At 35.0% G+C, this 20,919-nt stretch overlaps 1 protein-coding gene across 4 annotated transcripts in view; it reads right to left on the minus strand.

Annotated features, from left to right (window-relative positions):
- Positions 1-3,263: 3,263 nt before the first annotated feature.
- The window catches only part of INTS2 (integrator complex subunit 2), a 49,730-nt gene continuing 32,074 nt past the window's right edge, over positions 3,264-20,919 (minus strand). For 3 of the 4 annotated variants that reach the window (XM_081270425.1, XM_081270423.1, XM_081270424.1), the window contains exons 17-25: positions 20,034-20,198; positions 18,302-18,503; positions 13,209-13,334; positions 9,810-10,008; positions 6,284-6,535; positions 5,831-5,938; positions 5,381-5,486; positions 3,902-4,078; positions 3,264-3,793 (exon numbers count right to left, since the gene is read on the minus strand). In XM_081270425.1, the coding sequence (XP_081126551.1) occupies positions 3,624-3,793; positions 3,902-4,078; positions 5,381-5,486; positions 5,831-5,938; positions 6,284-6,535; positions 9,810-10,008; positions 13,209-13,334; positions 18,302-18,503; positions 20,034-20,198 (1,505 nt within the window). In that variant the 3' untranslated portion in view covers positions 3,264-3,623. Of the gene's footprint in view, positions 3,794-3,901; positions 4,079-5,380; positions 5,487-5,830; positions 5,939-6,283; positions 6,536-9,809; positions 10,009-13,208; positions 13,335-18,301; positions 18,504-20,033; positions 20,199-20,919 lie in introns of those variants that run through there. The other variant, XM_081270426.1, reaches the window with a different exon arrangement.

Consider the following 20,919-nt stretch of genomic DNA (forward strand, 5'->3'; position numbering starts at 1 on the left):
ACTCCGAATGAGTTCCCGCTTCCCACCCCCTTGACTCCCAACACCCAATCGCCGAGAGACCTCACACAACCAATCACCCGCCAAGACCGGAAAGCAAGTAGCCAATCCCAGCGAGGCGTTAGGGGGCGAAAACTCTAGCACCCAATGGAAACCTCCGAAATAAGAACCGACCCAATGTACTTGGAGGCGCCAGAAAGCAGCCACAGTAGAGGGAAGAATGCACTGGAGTAAACCTCAGGGGTTTCTGTAAAGAAAAATCGCCTTCTCGGCTCATCTTTTCAAATTGATAGGGGTTAGCCGTGCAGCCAATTCCCTGGAAACTAACGCTCATTTTGAAGGTCCGTAAACCAAAGAAAGGATACATCTTTCTAAGCCTTGCCAAGCTCTTCTCTGGTGCCAGCTCAATTTGAATCTCCCAACTTTACAGGAGCCATAGTATTAAAAAAAAAAAAAAAAAGAAAGAAAGAAAGAAAGAAAAAGAAAAAAAAAACCGGAATTGCTAGACTATTGAACCAAACTAGGCGAAAAGATTCTGACAATTGGCAGTTTCAAAATCAAGGCTTTCCCGGATGATAGAATCTGCCAGAGATAATGCTCTCCAACGTCTCCAGCAACAGATAAATCACTTCTTACTTTAACGCTTATTTGCTTTCCATCCTTCCTAAAACCAGTGAATTCTTCTTTGCCATGTACAATTCAGTTTCGTCGAGGTAGGGGGTTAGGCTTGATCTCGCCAAATTTATTTATTGTTCTTTGTTTAAATTCTGTATGACCAACAGGGTGCTTACCTGTAACCCCAGCTACTCAAAAGATTGGGGTAGGAGGATCTCAAAGTTTCCTGTCTCAAAAGTCTGGAGGCATAACTCAGTGGTAGAGCACCCCTGGGTTCGACTCCCAGTACTGGGGGGAAAAAATCTGTGTAACCTACACTTGACTCAAATACTATTATCCCAAAAAGGCAAAATCTGAGAGGGTTTCTTAAATTCATATGACTAGTTTGGGGAGGGAGGTTTGCTGGGAGTAGGGAGCAGAAGACATTCACAGTTCAGTTTTACTGCATATCCTCAAAATAACAAAACTTGTCATATAAATAAATAATGCCGGTTGACCTAGTAATCTCAGACCCAGAAATGTGTCCCAAAGACATAATGTAAAAGAAAAAAAGGTGGTAATACCTCAATTTGTAATACTATTTACCTATTTGTAATACTGCCAAAAAAAAATTAGATTTCCCATTCTAGGAGATAGTTATATCAATTAAATAAATTATGAAGCCAATAAATTATTTTAAAAATTAAACTACTTGCAAGAAAAAATATCCTATAAAGTGAAAAAATCAGACTCCATGTTGAATGTTAAGAATTTAGTAATGTGAAAATACATATGGATAACAAAGGAGTAATTTACTATTACAAAGGGATGAAGAATAATTTATCTTAAAAAATCCTTAAAAGAAACTGCAGATTGGTATTTTCCTCTTACCATTTTTTAAAAGATCAAATTATTGAAGTAACTGCTCCAGGGTTAACTATCATATTCCTGACTTAAATTCCAAAGGCTTTCAATTAACTCTAACCTCTTATTGCCATTTAATGTGTGGGGCATAACAGAAAGTGATATACCTAAGTTCTGGAACCAGGCAATCCTGGACTTCAATACCTTCAGCTGTTACTTTCAGGGTTACAACTATTATGGAATGAAACACCAAAAACTAAGTTCATTTGATAAAGAATATGAATGTTTATAAATCAATATCCAAAATAGCTGCACACATCTGTTTTCACTTGAATAAAAAAAATCATTGTGACAAACTTTATAACCTTAACTTAAAATACATGAATATTAACATTTACTAATATATTTACACATTTATTTACATCATCATCAACAAAGCTGATGAAAAACAGCATGTTATTATTTTAACACAGCAGGTTTTGACCAATCTTTGAAAAATCAATCCAGAAAATGTGCACTGCATTTAGTTAGAAAACATACTTCAACCTTTTCTGAAGTCCTAAGAGGTACCTATTCACACAAAATATTCCAAGGCCTCAGTTTAAAAATAAAACAGGAGCAGCTGTATTTAATCTTATGAGACTACAAAACTGCCTTGTTTAAAAATATGAAAATTCTTGTGGTATTTTTTCATCATACTCTTTTATTCTTCACATCAAAATTACTTAATTACATTAAGCATCTAATAAAAAGTTACAAATATTCTATCACGCATGATACTATACACTCCATGATTGGAAACAGCTACAAACTAGTTTTTATAGAATATCATTATGAGGTAGGGCCAGTAGTAACCCCATTTTACAAAGAAGGAAAATGAGATGTGACTATTTGCTATTGAAAAGGTTTGAAGTTAAATTTCTTTCCTTAAAAAACACTTTATTAGCTTGCTTAACTTGTTTACCAGTGAAAAGGCTTGTTTCAAGCCAGGGCAGGGTGGGCTGGGGTGGGGGACAATTGAGGTATATCCCAGAGAGCAAAGAGAAGTACCTTTTACAATGGACACTTAATTTTTTTTTAAAAAGAAAAATGTGGATTATGGTTTTCTTAATGCACCTACCTAATCAATGGGAGTTACTAACAGAGAACTGCAAAATCCTTCAGCAAGACAGTATTTGCCACATTTTAATTTTTCCTGAGGTTTAAACACTGTATAATATTTTCTCAAAGATCTCAAAGGAAAATGTGAATCATAATCCTAATGATAAACCAAGAGCTCTTTAATCCAGTGGGTTTTATTGCTCTAAGTTTCTTTTAATTTGATATATATTCCCATCTCTGAGAATTAGATAAGTTAATAAAGCATTATAAAAATAAATGTAAAAAATAAAATAAATGAGACTTCCTTTCAGGTTCTTCTCCGCACAGAGATGTTTCTGTAAACACTTTTAAACTAGTATCTTCAAATTCCAAATTATTCAAGTATCTCTTCAAACATATGGCTTCATACATTAGTAAAAATTAAAGCAAATATTTGAAATCTTTAAATCATCACCTGTAATTCTATGGAAATCACTTACAGAAGCTACTTGCCTTTTGTTTAAAGCCTTAATACTGTTTCTTGAGAACTAGAATATCAATCTGCATTACTATTACTTGTATTACAAGTCTTGGGATTTCTATTTGGATATTTAACTCCTAATTTTTCCTGAATTCTCCCTTTGCTTAATCCCTTTTCACCCTCCCATCCTTTGATCTTTGTCATACTCTGTTACAAGCCCACGGGTAAAACACTAGGGCTACCCACACACTCATTTTTATGAGAAACATTAAATTAAAGGCATGGCAGTCTTTCTTTGCTTCAAAAGCTAAGTACAAGGCCAAATTCCCATTCCAGTAATGAGTTTCTTAAATGTGTTCCCAATGGTAAAAAAGCTCAGCTACAACATAAACATACCAGCAAAGTAGATCCAAAGACGTGCCAATCAAATACAAGCAAGCATAATTCTCAGAGAGTTCTAAATTGTATTCATGTTGAACTGAATCAATTCAGCAATTCCAAGACATTACTGCTCCCGCTCAGTTTAGAGCTGCTATAAGATGCAGATTCATGATGGATATATGCAGTGAACAGCTTCGTTTTTTGTTTTTTGTTTCAAAATTTTTTTTTAAATTCCACTAACACTCATGTTTATTATTTCAATTATTGTACTCTCAATACAATGACAGAGCTGTACATCAGGATCCATGCTTCCGGTGTCCCTGGATCCATTTTTGTAAGATGAATCTTTACAGATTCGAGACCAACCACTTGGTTTCTCCTTTATTTGTTGAAGACCTAAAACACATAAAGAAAGAAAAACAAATTAAGCCAAGAAATCTGGAAAGTAATCTGCCTTCTCATTTAAAATACTTAGATGACTTCTGAACGTGAGTTATCACTTACGTGTAATGATTGGGTCAATGTCTCTTGTCTGAGTGGCAACATCAGAGGCACAAACTTGTCCTATTTGAATCAGCAAAGACATAATATCCTCATACAGTGGAGGAAATGCTCGACAAAAAGACACTAAACTTGGAAGAGTTGGCATGAAAAAAGCATACCGTTTAGCCTGTGTTAAAACTGTTGGAAAGAAATCAAATAGAATTTTTTTTACTTTGCAAATATAAATTCTACATACACAGCTTATACAACAAACTAAGGCCCCTATTCTATACTAGAGATACTGTTAGAGCTCACAATCTAGTCAAACATCCAAGATATAAATATTTATTGTGTCCAAGCACTATGATAAGTGCACTGCCTGCATTCTTTTAATTTTCACAATTTTATGAATGAGGACAGTACTATTATGACATCCATTTTACATATGAGAAAATTTAAATAAACCTTAGTTAAAAAAAAAAAAACTTGTTCCAAGTCACACAGCCATTTAGTGGTGAAACTGGGATTGAATTCTGGTAATATAAACTCTGAACCATTACAAATAATTATGAGGCAAATAAAATGAAAAGAAAAATGAACATAGTAGCCTGGGGAACACAGAGAAAGAATACTAAATTAACTAAATTTAATTAATTAAATAACTTTAAAGGATTGAATTATTGTTCATATATATGTTTTGAACATTTTTTTAGTTGTAGACGAACACATACTTTTATTTATTTATTTTTATGTGGTACTGAGGATTGAACCCAGTGCCTCACACATGCTAAGCACAGCCCAGTCCACATATTTTAAAGTAGTTTATTTTCATACTATTTTACTCTACAAACCCGAAAGTGGTAAAAATGTTAGGATATGTTTTAAAACTTAAGAAAGCAAATAATATATTTATATGTTCTTTTTTTTTTTTTTTTAAGAGAGAGAGAGAGAGAGAGAGAGAACTTTAGTATTTATTTTTTAGTTTTCGGCGGACACAACATCTTTGTTTGTATGTGGTGCTGAGGATCGAACCCCGGGCCACACGCATGCCAGGCAAGCGCGCTACCGCTTGAGCCACATCCCCAGCCCCTTTATATGTTCTTTATACATATGATTATATTTTTCTGGAACTCCTGAGCATGTGTAATAAATCATAGCTTGTCTTCTACTGACATAATTATATTCACAAACTATATTTGACTTCCATTTACAAGATTTGGAAAATTTAGTCTACTGTAAGTCTGTATTCTTACTCATTCACAAAATAAAAGATACAATTTGCCTACCTATTCATCTCTTCTATATAATAAATCACATTTCTAAAAAGAAAATTTTTGTAAAGAAGAATAAAACAAAGATGGTGTAATTAAACCAATAATGAAATATATTCCATCATACTGTTTCACATTAACACAAAAAAAACCGAGTCACTAAATTCAGAAAATACATTTACTAATGTATGTTAGAAATTTTTGTTATTGATGTTGACTGTCTACAAACCTGTCAGCAAAGTTCCCATGACATTTACAGCTAAGCGTGCCACACTAAGTGATTTTGGTAATGCATACTGGATACACAAGTGGGAAAGCAACTGGATAGCAAATATCTGTAATATAAAATCCAAGTGTTACATATTTCTCTTTTTTTTTTTTGGACCCAGGGGCACTTAACCACTGAGCCACATCCCTAGCCCTTTTCATTTTTAGTTTGAGTAGAGTCTCACTAAATTGCTTAGGACCTCATAAAGTTGCTGAGGCTGGCTTAGAACTTGTGATCTTCCTGCATCCCAAGATGCTGGGGTTACAGGCATGCACCAACAACACCAACGAAAATGTTACATATTTCTCAAGAAAAAATTTTAAGTATTAAAAATTATAAAATGTTTTTATATAATTAGGAACATTCCAGAGTTAAATCAAAATTTTCTTAAAGCTCAAAAATGTTTATTACCTGTTTTTCAAGTTCTGGCTGTGCAATAAGCTCAGGTATAAAATCCAGACAGATGTGCATAGATGGAATACCTGCGACTGTCAGAGGCAAAAGTTCACATGGATAACCCTATCTCAACAAGAAAGGGGAAAAAGTTAAAAATAACTATGTCAAATAAATTAGATAAAAACATAAACAAAAGGTTTACTTCTTTTCTGCAAAAAATGTTCAGAAGGCTACAGTGCCCGACATGTATCCTAGCATTAAAATTTTCTGATGAACAAGAATAGAGATAAATTATTTGAATACTTTATTAGGTTGAAAAAAATCATAAAAATTTGAATTTTTCTCTATATTGTGAAGGACTATGATCATTTATATTACTCTAATTTCTAACTGACCTCTATTAAGTTAGTATTCAAAACACCCAATATATATAAAGTTCAACCACACAGGAACTCTTTGAAAACACACCTGAAAATGAACAAGTTTAGCAATGTTGGGATCTGCAATGTACATTTGGTGCAACAGACAACAGATAAGGCACTGAACTTCTCGAAGGTTACAGAGCAAATTGTCTTCTCCTTCCTCTATTTCCTTATTTGGTGTGCTGGTGGTAATGACACTTTGAACATTCCTTAGCAAACTGTCTGGATTGACACCTTTTGCTTTTTCCTCTTCAGTAGGTAAACAAATCTCTAAGAGAATCTGGACAGCTGCACTATCCTACAAGCAAATGAAACAGAATGAAGGTAAGAAGTTTTTGAAATGGTGATTTCAAAACCCTATCTGTTTTTTCTTTTCACATGAACAGAAATTACAAAACAAGTAGTTTCTTAAAATATACACAAACTGTATGTTTTAGAACAGAAGTGAGCGATTTATGGAGCAGTGGTTTTCACTTCTTTAGGGTCATGAACCCCTTAAGAATCAAAATGAAACTATATACTTTCTTCCCATAACATATATAAACAAACACAATGCATAATCTCACAGGTCATATATTTCTAAGGCAGATCCATAGACTCCAGTTTAAGAACTTGGACTAGAGGGGTACTCTGATTCACTGACATCCAAAACTAGCCCTAGCCCAAAATAACTTCTATCAAAATATCCCTTTCTTCTTCTTTATCTCCTACTTTTCCCAGGATCTGAACTATGTTGCCCTCTTTTTCTCATGTGGCTATCAATTAATTAATTTCTCTGAAATTAATAATAATAGTAATAATAATAATTAATGCCTAAGTCACTTCCCATATCTCTTTTCCATTTCAACTTGAAGACAGGCTCTTTAGTGGCCCTAGTTTTGCAAGAGATTATACCTCATAGTCCCATCTACCTACACAACTCACTGTGGCTCAGCCTATAAGCTTTTTAATATATATATATATATATTTAGTTTTAGATGGATACAATAACTTTATTTTACATTTATGTGGTGCTGAGGTTTGAACCCAGGACCTCATGCATGGTAGGCAAGCACTCTTCCACTGAGCCACAATCCCAACCCTCAGCCTACAAGCTTGAATGTCATTTCATAGAACAACAGCTTGAGGGGTGATCTACTTGAGGCCACTACATATGAAGGACAGCTATAATCACCTTCATCTAGATGAAGGAATTTTAGAAAAGAGAGAAAAATATATATGACGTGCATCTCTGAAATCAGCCACTGCCTGAGATAGAAGAAAACCTGATGGGGCTGGGGATGTGGCTCACGCGGTAGCATGCTCGCCTGGCATGCGTGCGGTCCGGGTTGGATCCTCAGCACCACATACAAACAAAGATGTTGTGTCCGCCGAAAAAAACTAAAAAATAAATATTAAAAAAAATTCTCTCTCCCCCCCCTCTCTCTTTCTCTCTAAAAAAAAAAAAAAAAGAAAGAAAAAAAAAAGAAAACCTGAGCTAAGTGTTTAAAAACCTGATGACTATAAAATAAGATTAGTCTCACTTTCAGTCTGTGCTGTGGCTGAGGGGTTTTTAGTTTCTGATATTCTGTTTTGTTTTGATTTTGTTTCCAGTCTGTGGAGCCAGAGTGCCTACACATGAACCCTAACTCTGCCATTTATCAAATGCATTATCTTGAGTAAAGCACTTAACCTGAGCCTCATTTTCCTCATCTGTGAAAATTAAAATAATACTTCATACCTCATAGGTTGGTTGTAAAAGTTAAGTGATAATATATGTAAATAACTTAGACTAACACAACCTAAGTTTTACATAGGGGCTGGGGTTGTGGTTCAATGGTAGAGCGCTCGCCTAGCACATGCAAGGTCCTGGGCTGGATCCTCAGCACCACATAAAAATAAATAAATAAAATGAAGGTATTGTGTCCAACTACAACTAAAAAATTAAAAAGTAATAATAATAAGTTTTATATAGACATTAATTATTATAATCCTCAATCTCTTATCCTCACTTTTAGGGAAAGATTTATTTTAGAAATTTTTTAATGTACTATTGTGTGGATATCCAAAAAAAGAAAGTGGGGATGGGGCTGGAGATGTGGCTCAAGCGGTAGCACGCTCACCTGGCATGCGTGCGGCCCGGGTTCAATCCTCAGCACCACATACAAACAAAGATGTTGTGTCCGCCAAAAACTAAAAAATAAATATTAAAAATATTCTCTCTCTCTCTCTCTCTCTCTCCCCTCTCTATCTTAAAAAAAAAAAAAAAGAAAAGAAAGTGGGGCATCACCTATTTCTACAGTAAAACATACCAATGAGTCATATTAAGTGAGAAAAAGACTTTATTTCAATATCACACACTAGGGATTGTGCACCCATATCATTACTCCTAATTCCCCTTATTGCCAATGAGCAAGTTTCAGAATATATATTTCAAACTAAAAGGCATGTCTAATTTGATGACCTCAAATTGCATTATTCAAAAATGACAACTTAAGCTGGGTGAGGTGGTGCACACTTGTAATCTCAATAACTCAGGAGGCTGAAGTAGTAGGACTGCAAGTTCAAGGCCAGTCTCAGCAAATTAGAGAGACCTTGTCTCAATATAAAAAATAAAAAGGTCCAGGAATGTGGCTCCATGATAAAGGACCCCTGGGTTCAATCCCTAGTACCAAAACAAAAAACAAAATACTACTTAAGACGGGCTGGGGATGTGGCTCAAGTGGTAGCATGCTTGCCTAACATGCGTGCGGCCCGGGTTCGATCCTCAGCACCGCATACAAAGATGTTGTGTCTGCCAAAAACTAAATAAATAATTAAATAAATTCTCTCTCTCTCTCTCTCTTTAAAAAACAAATACTACTTAAGAGTTTCAGGGAAGGGGCTGGGGATGTGGCTCAAGCGGTAGCGCGCTTGCCTGGCATGCGTGTGGCCCGGGTTCGATCCTCAGCACCACATACAAACAAAGATGTTGTGTCCGCCGAGAACTAAAAAATAAATATTAAAAATTCTCTCTCTCTCTCTCTCTCTCTCTCTCTCTCTCTCTCTCTCTAAAAAAAAAAGAGTTTCAGGGAAATTATACATTGTTATAAAACTTTTCTAATAAAAACATGAATTACATATACTGTCATAATTTTTATCACTGCCTAACATTTTACTATATATGTACTCATTTTTCTGTTTACTCTCTCCAATATTTAATTTCTTTTTCTAACATTTGCTCTTAAGAAATAAATAACCAAAGATTTTGTCTTCTTCACCAAGGTATCCCCAGTCTCTGGCACACAAATTTCCAATAAATATTTGTTGAATGAGTTAAAGAGATAACTATAAACCACTGAACTGTTAAAGCCTTATATTTTGTTAAAATATAAATGTATGATATGTCAAGATCATTGTACTGTCATGTGCAACTAATTAAAACAAATAAAATAAAATACAAAGGTGTAAAAAAAAACGAAAGGAAAAAAAAAGGAATGCACGGCACAATATATCACTGATATACACAGAGGACACAATATGTTATCTATTTTACTGATTTAGAAAGGAAGCCCTTGCCCTTTGGACCAAAATTTTATTTCAGTAATATTTACCTGAGCAGCCAGTAATGCATTTTTCAGCTCTTCTCTGGTAACTTCTGGGGCATCAGTTTGTCCAACTAAACCTATTGTATTATTCTGGGAAGGCCTATCTTGCTCTGCTGTTTCCTTCAGGTGAGCACTAAGGTAAGCTTTAGATGCAAGAAGATATCCATTCAACATGTGTAGAGTAATATCCATTAGGGGGGGGCATCTAAACACAGAAAAAGGAGAAGAAAAATGTATCAGAAAGAATATAAATGTATAAATTAGTAAGAACATGATGAATTCAGTTTAAATAATTAGAAAAACTTGAATAACAGAGAAGTAACTTTTCCCACTGAAGTATCTGTTATCAAAAGTTTAATGAATCGGGACTGGGGCTCAGCAGTAGCACACTTCCCTGGTTTGTGTGAGGCACTGGGTTCGATTCTCAGTACCACATATAAATAAATAAAATAAAGATCTGTCAACAACTTAAGAAAAATTTTTTTTAAAAAAGTTTAATGAGGGCTGGGGATGTGGCTCAAGCGGTAGCGCGCTTGCCTGGCATGCGTGCGGCCCGGGTTCGAGCCTCAGCACCACATACAAACAAAGATGTTGAGTCCGCCGAAAACTAAAAAATAAATAAATATTTTTTTTTTAAAAAGTTTAATGAATCTTTCGTATTCTCTGTATTTGAAGGTAATATAAATAGTATTCTCTTTCAACTTATCAGCTACAATAAAATGCAGTGTAAGTGCTACTGAAGATATTCCTGTTTTGCCGAAAATGCCACTAACAATAGGTTTTTTAGGGGCTGGGGATGTGGCTCAAGCGGTAGCGCGCTCGCCTGGCATGCGTGCGACCCAGGTTCGATCCTCAGCACCACATACCAACAAAGATATTGTGTCAGCCGAGAACTAAAAAATAAATATTAAAAAATTCTCTCTCTCTCTCTCTCTCTCTCCCCTCTCTCACTCTCTCTTTAAAAAAAAAAAATAGGTTTTTTAGATACAAGCCTGCAAAGCAGCTGTCCTCAAAAAGGCATATCCGTTATTGATAAGATAGAGACTAGATTATTCTTTTTACTTGTCTTTTACAAAACAAGACAGCAAGACTACTTTTTATTCCAAGAGTGGTTCATCCACTAACCTGGGGAAGATACTTCCTAAGCTTCAGTCTCCTCATCTATAAAATAGGTACACAATTATTCATTCCTTGAAGATTGTTACAGATTAAACTTAAGTGAGGTAAAAATAAAAATGAAAAATAAATTTAAAAAAGAGAGAGATAAATAATCTCTTGAATTTTAAATGCCAATCCCTTAGAAAAAAATAGAAATTCTATTTCTCAAGGCAAAAAAGAATAAGTGAACCCCAAAAGCTCATGTTTGAGGCAATGCAAGAAGGTTTAGAGGAGAAATTGATTCACTAATTGATTGGGTAAAACATTTAATTTAAACATTTAAATGTTTTACCCAATCAATTAGTGAATCAATTCTCTGGTGGGATTAACTAAGTATGACTGAAGGCAGGTAGGGTAGCTAGAAGAGGTGGGTCAGTGGAGGTCGGCCTTTGGGATATATATTTTGTTTCCCGGGGGCAGAGTCTCTCTCTCTGCTATCTGATCATCATGTGAGCTGCTTCCCTCTGCCACACTCTTCCACCATGATGTTCTGACTTACTTCAAGCCCCAAGGAATGGAGCCAACTGTCTATGGACTGAGACCTGTGAAACTGTGAGCCTCTAAATAAACCTTTCCTCCCCTAAAATTGTTCTTGTCAGGTCTTTAAGTCACAGCAGTGAAAAAGCTGACTAAAACACATCCAAAGCAAAAAAAAAATAATAATATTTACAAATGTATAAGTACACAGAAAAATAATGCTACATATACACCACTATAATAAAACCAGGATTAGTCCAAATGGCCAATGAGGAATTTGGTTTTACCAATGTGGGAATGAAAAAAATAAGAGCAAGACTTCTTACCATACATCTTTTCTTTAGTTAATCTTCTTATATGTTATAAAGTGTTTACGTATTAATATATACACTATGAAAAATTTTATACATACACAAGGAAGATGGAATACTACAACGAACCCCTAAGAACTCATCACCCAGCCTGAACTGTTACCTTCACATAGTTAGTCCTGTTTCAGAAATACCCCAATCCACTTTCCTACCACTAACATTGGATTAATTCAAAGCAAATCCTGAGTGTTGTAATTTTTATATATGTATATGTTATATGTGCAATTTCATTTTTGTTTTGTGTTTTTTGGTACTGGGGATTGAACCCAGGGGTGCTTAACCACTTAGTCACCTCCCCTACACTTTTTATTTTTTATTTTGAGATGGAGTCTCATTAAGTCGCAAAGGACCTTGCTAAGTTGCTAAGGCTGGCCCCAAACTTGCAACCCTTCTGCCTGAGCCTCCCAAGTCCCTGGGATGATAGTTGTGTACCACCACACCCAACTATGTGTGCAATTTCTTTTAGAATCATGAGAAGGACCACTTGATAAAAATAAAATAAAATTTTAAAAGATGAAAAAAAATTAAAGCTAGGCAAAGTGGCACATGCCTGTATTCCCAGTGGCTCAGGAGGCTGAGGCAAGAGGATCATGGGTTCAAAGCCAGCCTCAGCAAAACTGAGGTGCTAAGCAACTCAGTGAGACCCTGTCTCTAAATAAAATACAAAGCAGAGCTGGGGATGTTGCTTAACTTTCCAACTGTAAAGTGTGCTCTTCTCAAAAATTAAGCCTCTGCTCCAAGCATTTTTCATTCTTGCGTCTATATCTTTGCTCATACTATTCTTCTCAAAATACCTCCCTTGACTCCCTAGCCTCCACCATTACACTATCAGTTCATCTAAACTCACAGTCCTCTTTAAAAGACTTACATATCTTATATATACTCAACTTATATTCCTTGGATATTACTTATCACAACAACTCCAAATTCAAATATTAGTGATTTTATTAAATTCTACGTTTTGAAGTGAAGCCACATCAAAGTAGTAGGCAAGGAATTAGAGGAAAATATGGAATCAACGTAGCTAACATCACAACTGAGGATGACAAAAAGGTCAGTTTTAAGGCAAGTAATGGTTCATAATGAACCAGGTTTTTAAAAGCCTTCTCCAACATGCTAGCTAAAACTGTTATTTTTCACTGATCTTGATAATGAGAGAGAGAAAAGACACTACTGATGGTTAACAAAACCAAGAACAACATTTCTTTAAAGCTATGTTTTATTAACCTCATATTAAATATTACACTGAACATACGGTTCATGAATATAAATAATATTTTTAAAAGACAAGAAATCACACAGGTCATAGTGCTTAGTTATCTGCAAGAATATTAAGATAATCATTTAAACTAAATTTCTTCTATTTCTATAACAAAACTGAAACTCAAATGACACATACCTGTGAACCCTTTGATCACATCTTAGGACAATGAGAGGATCTATCATCAGGTCATTCTGAGTATACTTTTGTTGTCGTACAAACTTTATGGAAGGCTGAAGTGCATTAACTGTCATTACCCATAGCCTGATAAGAAAAGAATCACATGTTCAAAACAGCTATATTATAACTAAAATTTATAGACATCTAGTCTTCCTTCTTAGAAAGTTATTTTCAGGGGAAAAAATTAGAAAAATAGGTATGTAAGCTTTGAAAAATTAAAAACTATACACATAAGCCTATTATTATATCTTTAAAACAAATGAAAATATAAAACAGTAAACACAAAGTAGTCTGAAAAGCTCTTCACTGTTGTAATGGAATAATCAAGACATCCAGAATAAAAACTTGAAGTAAAACTAAGACCCCAGTTCTACCATTCTTGGTATATATGACTCTGTAAGTCACTGAGCTTCTCTGAACTGTGTCCTCATGTGAAAAAGAATAAGATAATAATCATAAATGAGATAATACCTACCAAAACACTTTGAAACTGTATCTGGCCCCATAAATATGTCATCATTTCAAATTTATTTTCATGAAGTCTCAATGTGAGATACCATTTTGAGATTAGACATTAATAGATTTATAAGTGGTTACTAAACTGTACCTAAGAATTACTAAGGAATATGCCAAAATGAAGGTATCTGATCTCTTATAGTGAAGCCTAGGAGTCCCCTACTCCCACCTCACACATAAAATGTCCCATTTTTAAAAATGAGAGCATAGGCAAGGATTATGACACATATACAAGAATGTTTACTTTGAAAAATATAAAATACACAAACAGGAAAAAAAATCTCAAAAGAAATAGAAAATGTAGAAATCAAAACAAAAGAATTTAAGCTTTATTGATATCCTGAAAGAATAGAATACTTCAAAATGTGGAAAGAAATTTTTTTTAATTTGTAATTATTTTTTTAAAAACTATCATATATAAAACAGGAAAAAGGCATTTTAAAAAGTATAGGCAAAGGCCAGGAACAGGTCACCTATAATCCCAGCTACTCAGAAGGCTAAGGTAGGGGATCACAAGCTTAAAATCAGCCTGGGCAACTTATCATGACTGTGTCTCAAAGTAAAATTCTTTTAGAAAGAGCTGGGGATGTATCTCAGTTATTAGCACACTTGTCTAGCAGGCACAGGTTCTGGGTTCAATCCCTATTAGTAGAAAAAAAAAATGCAGATAAGAGCTCTTAGATGTGAAGAATATAAAAGAAATTTAAAAGTTCAAAGAAATGAGAAAATATAATCAAAAAGCAAAAATAAATCGGGGGGGCAGAAAACCAGTGATTAAGTCTAAAGGTTTAAAATGCAAATTACAAAAAAGAATTTCAGGAAACAGGGGAAGTTACTCAACAAAGAAAACGTCCTAAAAATGAAAGCATTGCTCCTCATACTAAAAAAGCCCATAAAGTGCCTAGCACTAAGAATGAGAAATAATAACCATCAAAATACATCATTATGGGGCTGGGGTTGTGGCTCAATGGTAGAGCGCTTGCCTAGTGTGTGGTAAGCACTGGATCCTATTCTCAGCACCACATATAAACAAATAAAGGTGCATTGACAACTGGAAAAAAAATTTTTTTTAATATTTCATTATGATGAGAGCAAATAAGAACAGAACAGGGAGGAAGAGCAGGAAGAAAAGACTAACATTAAACAGAGTCATGAGGTGGGAGGGAAAGGGAGAGAAAAAGGGAAATCACATGGAAATGGAGGGAGCCCCTCATTGTTATACAAAATTACATATAAGAGGTTATGGGGGGAATGGGATAACAAACATGGAGGGAAATGAATTACAGTAGATGGGGTAGAGAGAGAAGATGGGAGGGGAGGGGAAGGGGGATAGTAGAGGTTAGGAAAGGTAGCAGAATACAACAGTCACTAATATGGCAGTATGTAAAAATGTGATGTGCAACCGATGTGATTCTGCAATCTGTATTTGGGGTAAAAATGGGAGTTCATAACCCACTTGATTCTAATGTATGAAATATGATATGTCAAGAGCTTTGTAATGTTGTGAACAACCAATAAAAAAAAAATTTCATTATGAAATTCCAGAAAACAAGGAGAGAAAAAACAATAGTCACACACAAGGATGGTATGACATCAATTAGAAATAGCAATAATGGAAACTCTAAGTCAATAGAATAATACCTTCAAATTTCTAGGAGCAAAAATGAACTAGATTTTTTTCTTTTCCTAATTAAGGAAATGTGGGGATGAATTTGTTATTACTGAGAGCAAAACAACAAAAAAAAATTGAACAAAAGGGAAAAAGTAAAGTATTAGAGTATGTGTCAGGTATGTGAGAGAGCACTTGTGTAAGAAAAAAAATTATAGGAGGTTGGAATGAAGCTCAGTGGTAGAGCACTTGCCTTGCAGATTCAAGGGCCTGGTTTGAACCTTAGCACCAAAAGAAAAAATATAATCAAGGCTATCGCATTCAACTATAAATATCACTTATGTAGTCATAATAATGTGCACACTGAATATTGTTTTAACCAAAAAAATTTTGGGGGGATTGGGGGGTACTAGGGATTGAACTCAGGGGCACTTGACCACTGAGCCATTTCCCCAGCCTTATTTTGTATTTTATTTAGAGACAGGGTCTCACTGAGTTGCTTAGCACCTCATTTTTGCTGAGGCTGGATTTGAACTCACAATCCTCCTGCCTCAGCCTCTCAAGCCACTGAGATTACAGACATGTGCCACAGCACCCTGCTTAACCAAAAATTTTGATAGACCTGTGTCAGGAGAAATGGGAAAAGGAGGATTCACAGGGGAGAAAGTAGATAAGAATGCTAAAACCTTCAACTTGTATAATAGGAAATCCACAGATAATTTGTAAATTGAAAAATTAAGAAATCATAGTTATTATAAAAATATTATTGAGAGCTAGGGCTGTAGCTCAGGGGCAGAGAACTAGTCTTGCACATGGGAGGCACTGGGTTCAATCCTTAGCACCACATAAAAATAAACAAATAAAACAAAGGCATGCTTTCCACTTACAACTACAAAAAAAAAAAATTTTTTAATATTATTGAGGGGCTGGGATTGTTACTCAGTGGTAGAGCGCCTGCCTTGCATACATGGGGCACTGGGTTCAATCCTCAGCACTACATAAATAAAAAATAAAGGTATTGTGTCCATCTACAACTAAAACATACATATATATATATAATTGAGCTATACCAAAAGGATGTAAATGCTAGAATAAAAAAACAAAACAGAGGGCTGGGGTTGTGGCTCAACGGTAGAGCACTTGCCTAGCATGTGTGAGGCACTGGGTTCGATCCTCAACACCACATAAAAGTAAATAAACAAAATAAAGACATTGTGTCCATATACAACTAAAAAATATATATTAAAAAAAAAATTAAAAGAGGGCTAAGGGTGCACCTCAGTGGTCAAGTGCTTGCCTAGTATGCAAGAGGCTCTGAGTTTGATTCCTAAGACTATACACACAAAAAAGGTAAAAGCTAAAAAGTAGTTGTTTCTGGGGAATAGGGTATAAAATAAAAGGTGTGAGGCAGATCATATATATTATTAGCTTCTTAAATTTTAGCACATTTGTTAATTTGACATTAAGTAAAACTTAAATTTAGAAAAATATAAATATTCCCAGATCCTACTCCATACCTATTGAATCTCAAGTAACTCAAACCCAGAACTGTGTTTTAGAGCTGATCAGGCGTTAGTGATGTAATCTATGGACCAGCACAGTCCTTCTGACTAAAAATAAAGAGTAAATTCAGTATTCTCATTGCTACATATTGGAATCACCTGGGGAAATCTAAAAATAGATACTGATGCCTCACTCCACCACAGACATTCTGATTTAATTGGCATGGGATACAACCTGGGGATCAGGAATTTTTAAATCTCTCCAGGTGATTTCAATCTGTATTTGAACACCAAGCACCCTTACAGATGAATATTTAGATGAATACAGATGAATATTTAGACATCAGAAAGGGTGCATGGCATCCAAATATTAGTAAATTCATAGGAAACTAGGCAAACACTAAGACAAGCCAGGTGTGGTGGCCCACGCCTGTAATCCCAGTGGCTCGGGAGGCTGAAGCAGAAGGATCTTGAGTTCAAAGCCAGCCTCAGCAACTTCAAGGTGCAAAACAACTCAGTGAGACCCTGTCTCTAAATAAAATACAAATTTGGGCTGCAGATGTGGCTCAGTGGTCAAGTGTCCCTGAGTTCAATCCCCAGTACCAAAAAACAGACAATTATTAACTTTTGGGGGAAAAAAAAAGTTGGGCTAGACAAGAAAGGTAATCACAAAAATAATTATGTGAAAATATACTGAATACATTTTCCAATGTGCATATTATGTCACTGCTTGTAATTTTCTTAAAAGGATATTCAAGCTGGGCACAATGGCACACACCTGTAATCCCAATGGCTCAGGAAGCTGAGGCAGAAGGATCACAAGTTCAAAGCCAGCCTCAGCATAATACTTAGCAAAGCCCTACGCAACTTAGTGAGACCCTGTCTCAGTGGTTAAGCATCCTTGGGTTTAAAAAAAAAAAAAAGATTCAAACACAGACACATGTATACATGCACAAAGCAGCTCTGGAAAATTAGTTCAATACCCAGGTAGAACCTCTGCAATGATGTAAGACATAATGATCTAAATCAAAATTAGCCAAAAGTAACAATACATGAGAAATCCACTTTTAAAAGAAATGTTTCAAACTGGAAATAGGCTATCTATTAAAATTTATTTTTATTAGTTGTTGATAGACCTTTATTTTTTTATTTATATGTGGTGCTGAGAATCAAACCCAATGCCTCACACATGCTAGGCAAGTGCGCTACCACTGAGCCACAGCCCCAGCCCCAACCCCTTATTCTTTTCCTTAAAAATAAAACAACTCTTTGGTAGCATTCCAAAAGGAATTATATTGTCACATACTAAAAAAAATATTGAAATAAGTGATCTTGTGAAAATTATTTTCAACAATATAATAATATGACAGTATATTATCACTGCTATACTTTCTGTATTGCATGTAACAATACAATGAATTTACCTTCTAGGCATCACAGTATTAAGAACCATCCATAATTTATTGACCGTTTGAAGAATTCTGCGTGGAACACCTGAATTCAACAGCTGGTTCATATTGGAAGTTAATACTTCTGCATATGGTATAAGTTCGCTGGCAGAGAGCAGAGTCAAGTGTTCTATAATCTGCATCACTTGTGTGTGACTTACAGGAACAGCTGAAAACGCTAAAAAGAAAATTCAGCAGTCATAACCTAAATTATATAATTTACCAAGCAAGAAATATTCCTTCTCAGACTACTGGTCAAAGAAAACAACGTTGCTAAAAGTAAAATTTTCAATGTAGCTATAGTTTTGATTAATCCTAAAAAAAAAAAAAAAGTGTAAGTGCAGTTATTTTATAAAGGACAACAACGGTAAAATCTCATTTTTTAAATCATATTAATGACTCAAAAACTAATCTCATTTACTTGGGTGATTTACACTGATTTTAAAAGCAGGACTAAAATAGAAAAAGAAGCCAAAGTATTAGTTCTGTAGTTCTGATAGTTATTAATTTGAAAGGTCCAACTTCTTGATACTTTTTTCCAGGTGGCCCCCTTTTAGGATCCAGCAGATTGCTTTTACTAGCAAACATCTAGAAGTGTGCTTTCCAAAAGAGTAGTGAAATATCTTATTAATAATTTTATAAGATTCCATGATAAAATAACAATATATTGGTAATGTCTGATAAAATAACTAAAATTATTTTTGTTTTTTCCTTCTCAGCTGCCTAAGGACTACCTACCACCATGAACAAATACCTCTCTAGCCTAGGAAGTTTATGAAACAATGGTCATCAATTTCCTTAACCCTAAGAAGATAATAATAACTAAAACAGAAACTCAGGAAAAACTATCCAAAATTTACAACACCATGCCAGATATGGTCTTCATATTTGGATTTAGAACCCATGTTAGTGGTGGCAAGAAACCTGGCTTTGGTATGATTTACAATTCCTTGGGATTATGAAATGAAAAATAAACCCAAACAGACTTGCAAGGCACTGTGTCAAAAGAAATTGACCTGAAGAAAACAGTGAAAGGAAAATTTTTAAAAAGAAATTTAAAAAAAAAAAAAAAAAAACCCACAGCGAAAGGAATTTAAGAACAGAAGAAGAAAGGAAGACTGCAAAGGCCAATGCTAGTGCTAGCAAACAGGAGCAAAGATTCTGCAATAATTTTATTTTGCAGTGATTGCACAAATTGTTCACAAGAAAATAAATAAACTAGAAAAAAGTTTAAAATATTAATTTTGCCGCTTTCTTTTTACTTTTTTAATAGGATACTAGAAAGTTCATATATGTGGTTTGCATTATTTCAATTTAACAGTATTAATCCAGAATATTATCCATTAATGACGAGCACATTGCCTTCCTTATTCAAAGCATTTATTTCTAACCAGTTTAGGACCTTTCTAAAACCACACCTTTTTAGTGATATAACATAGGATATGAAGGAAAAGACATAAGTAATTTGATCCCAGAACTGGGAGATATAAATATATATCTCCCATACACACACACACACACACACACACACACACACACACGTCAAAAAGAAATGGCTAAAACTCCTTCAACTCAGAGAAAATTACTTAAAATATACTCACCAAAACACCTATATTCCCAGGAAAATTCTGCATTATTATAAGGTTTCAATTAGCCTAGGATGTTCTTGTACTATTAAAAGAGTAAGAAGAGGATCAATTTACTGTACCTTCTTGTAGTTGTTTAGGAGAGTGGTTTTTGGCATTATTAGTCAGGAGCATTCGCCGCAACAGAGCATCTGTCCCTGTGATTTCTTCTTCACAAATCCAGTCATCCACAATACATAAATGTGGGTAGTTAGTTGCAAGGAGACGTAGTAAAGCTGAATGCAACCCTTAAAAATTAACAGCAAGTCGATTAGATTTTCCACTCTCAAAAAACAAAAGTTTCCCCATCAAGGCAACAGCCCACGAGGAAAGATTATGCTGTAAAGCAGTGTTTCTCAAAACACTGCTAGGGCACCTCTAGCATCAGAAGCTTGTTTCATTTGCAGAGTAAGAAATTATATGCCAGATGACTATAGCAGAAACTCTGGAATAGAGCCTTAGGAATTTGCACTTCTGTACATGCACAGCACAGTTTAAAAATTTCCATATAGTAGTTTAAGCAAGAGAATCCGGTTAAATCAATCCCCAAGTGATAAACAGTAAGTTGGAAACTATTATATCAAAAGTTCTCAAGAGCCGGGCTCCGTGGCACATGCCTGTAATCACAGCGACTCGGAAGGCTGAGGCAGGAAGATTGCAAATGGATCTTGAGTATAAAGCCAGCTTCAGCAAAAGCAAGGTGCTGAGCAACTCAGTGAGACCCTGCCTCTAAATAAAACTATAAAATGGGACTGGGGATGTGGCTCAGTGGTTGAGTGCCCCTGAGTTAAATCCCCAGTACCAAAAAGAAAACAAAAAGTTCTCAAGCTTTCTTCTACCTCATCCCAACATAAACATTTCATCAGGAAAAGTTATTTGACATAGCAATGTTTCAAGAGTTGAGGGGAGTGAAAAGAAAGAGGGTAAAAGAATGTCTGCTTGGCAGAGGTCATACATGGTTTAAAAAAG

The sequence above is a fragment of the Spermophilus citellus genome (assembly GCF_964194105.1).
Source record: "Spermophilus citellus genome assembly, chromosome: 17".
Classification (NCBI taxonomy): domain Eukaryota; kingdom Metazoa; phylum Chordata; class Mammalia; order Rodentia; family Sciuridae; genus Spermophilus; species Spermophilus citellus.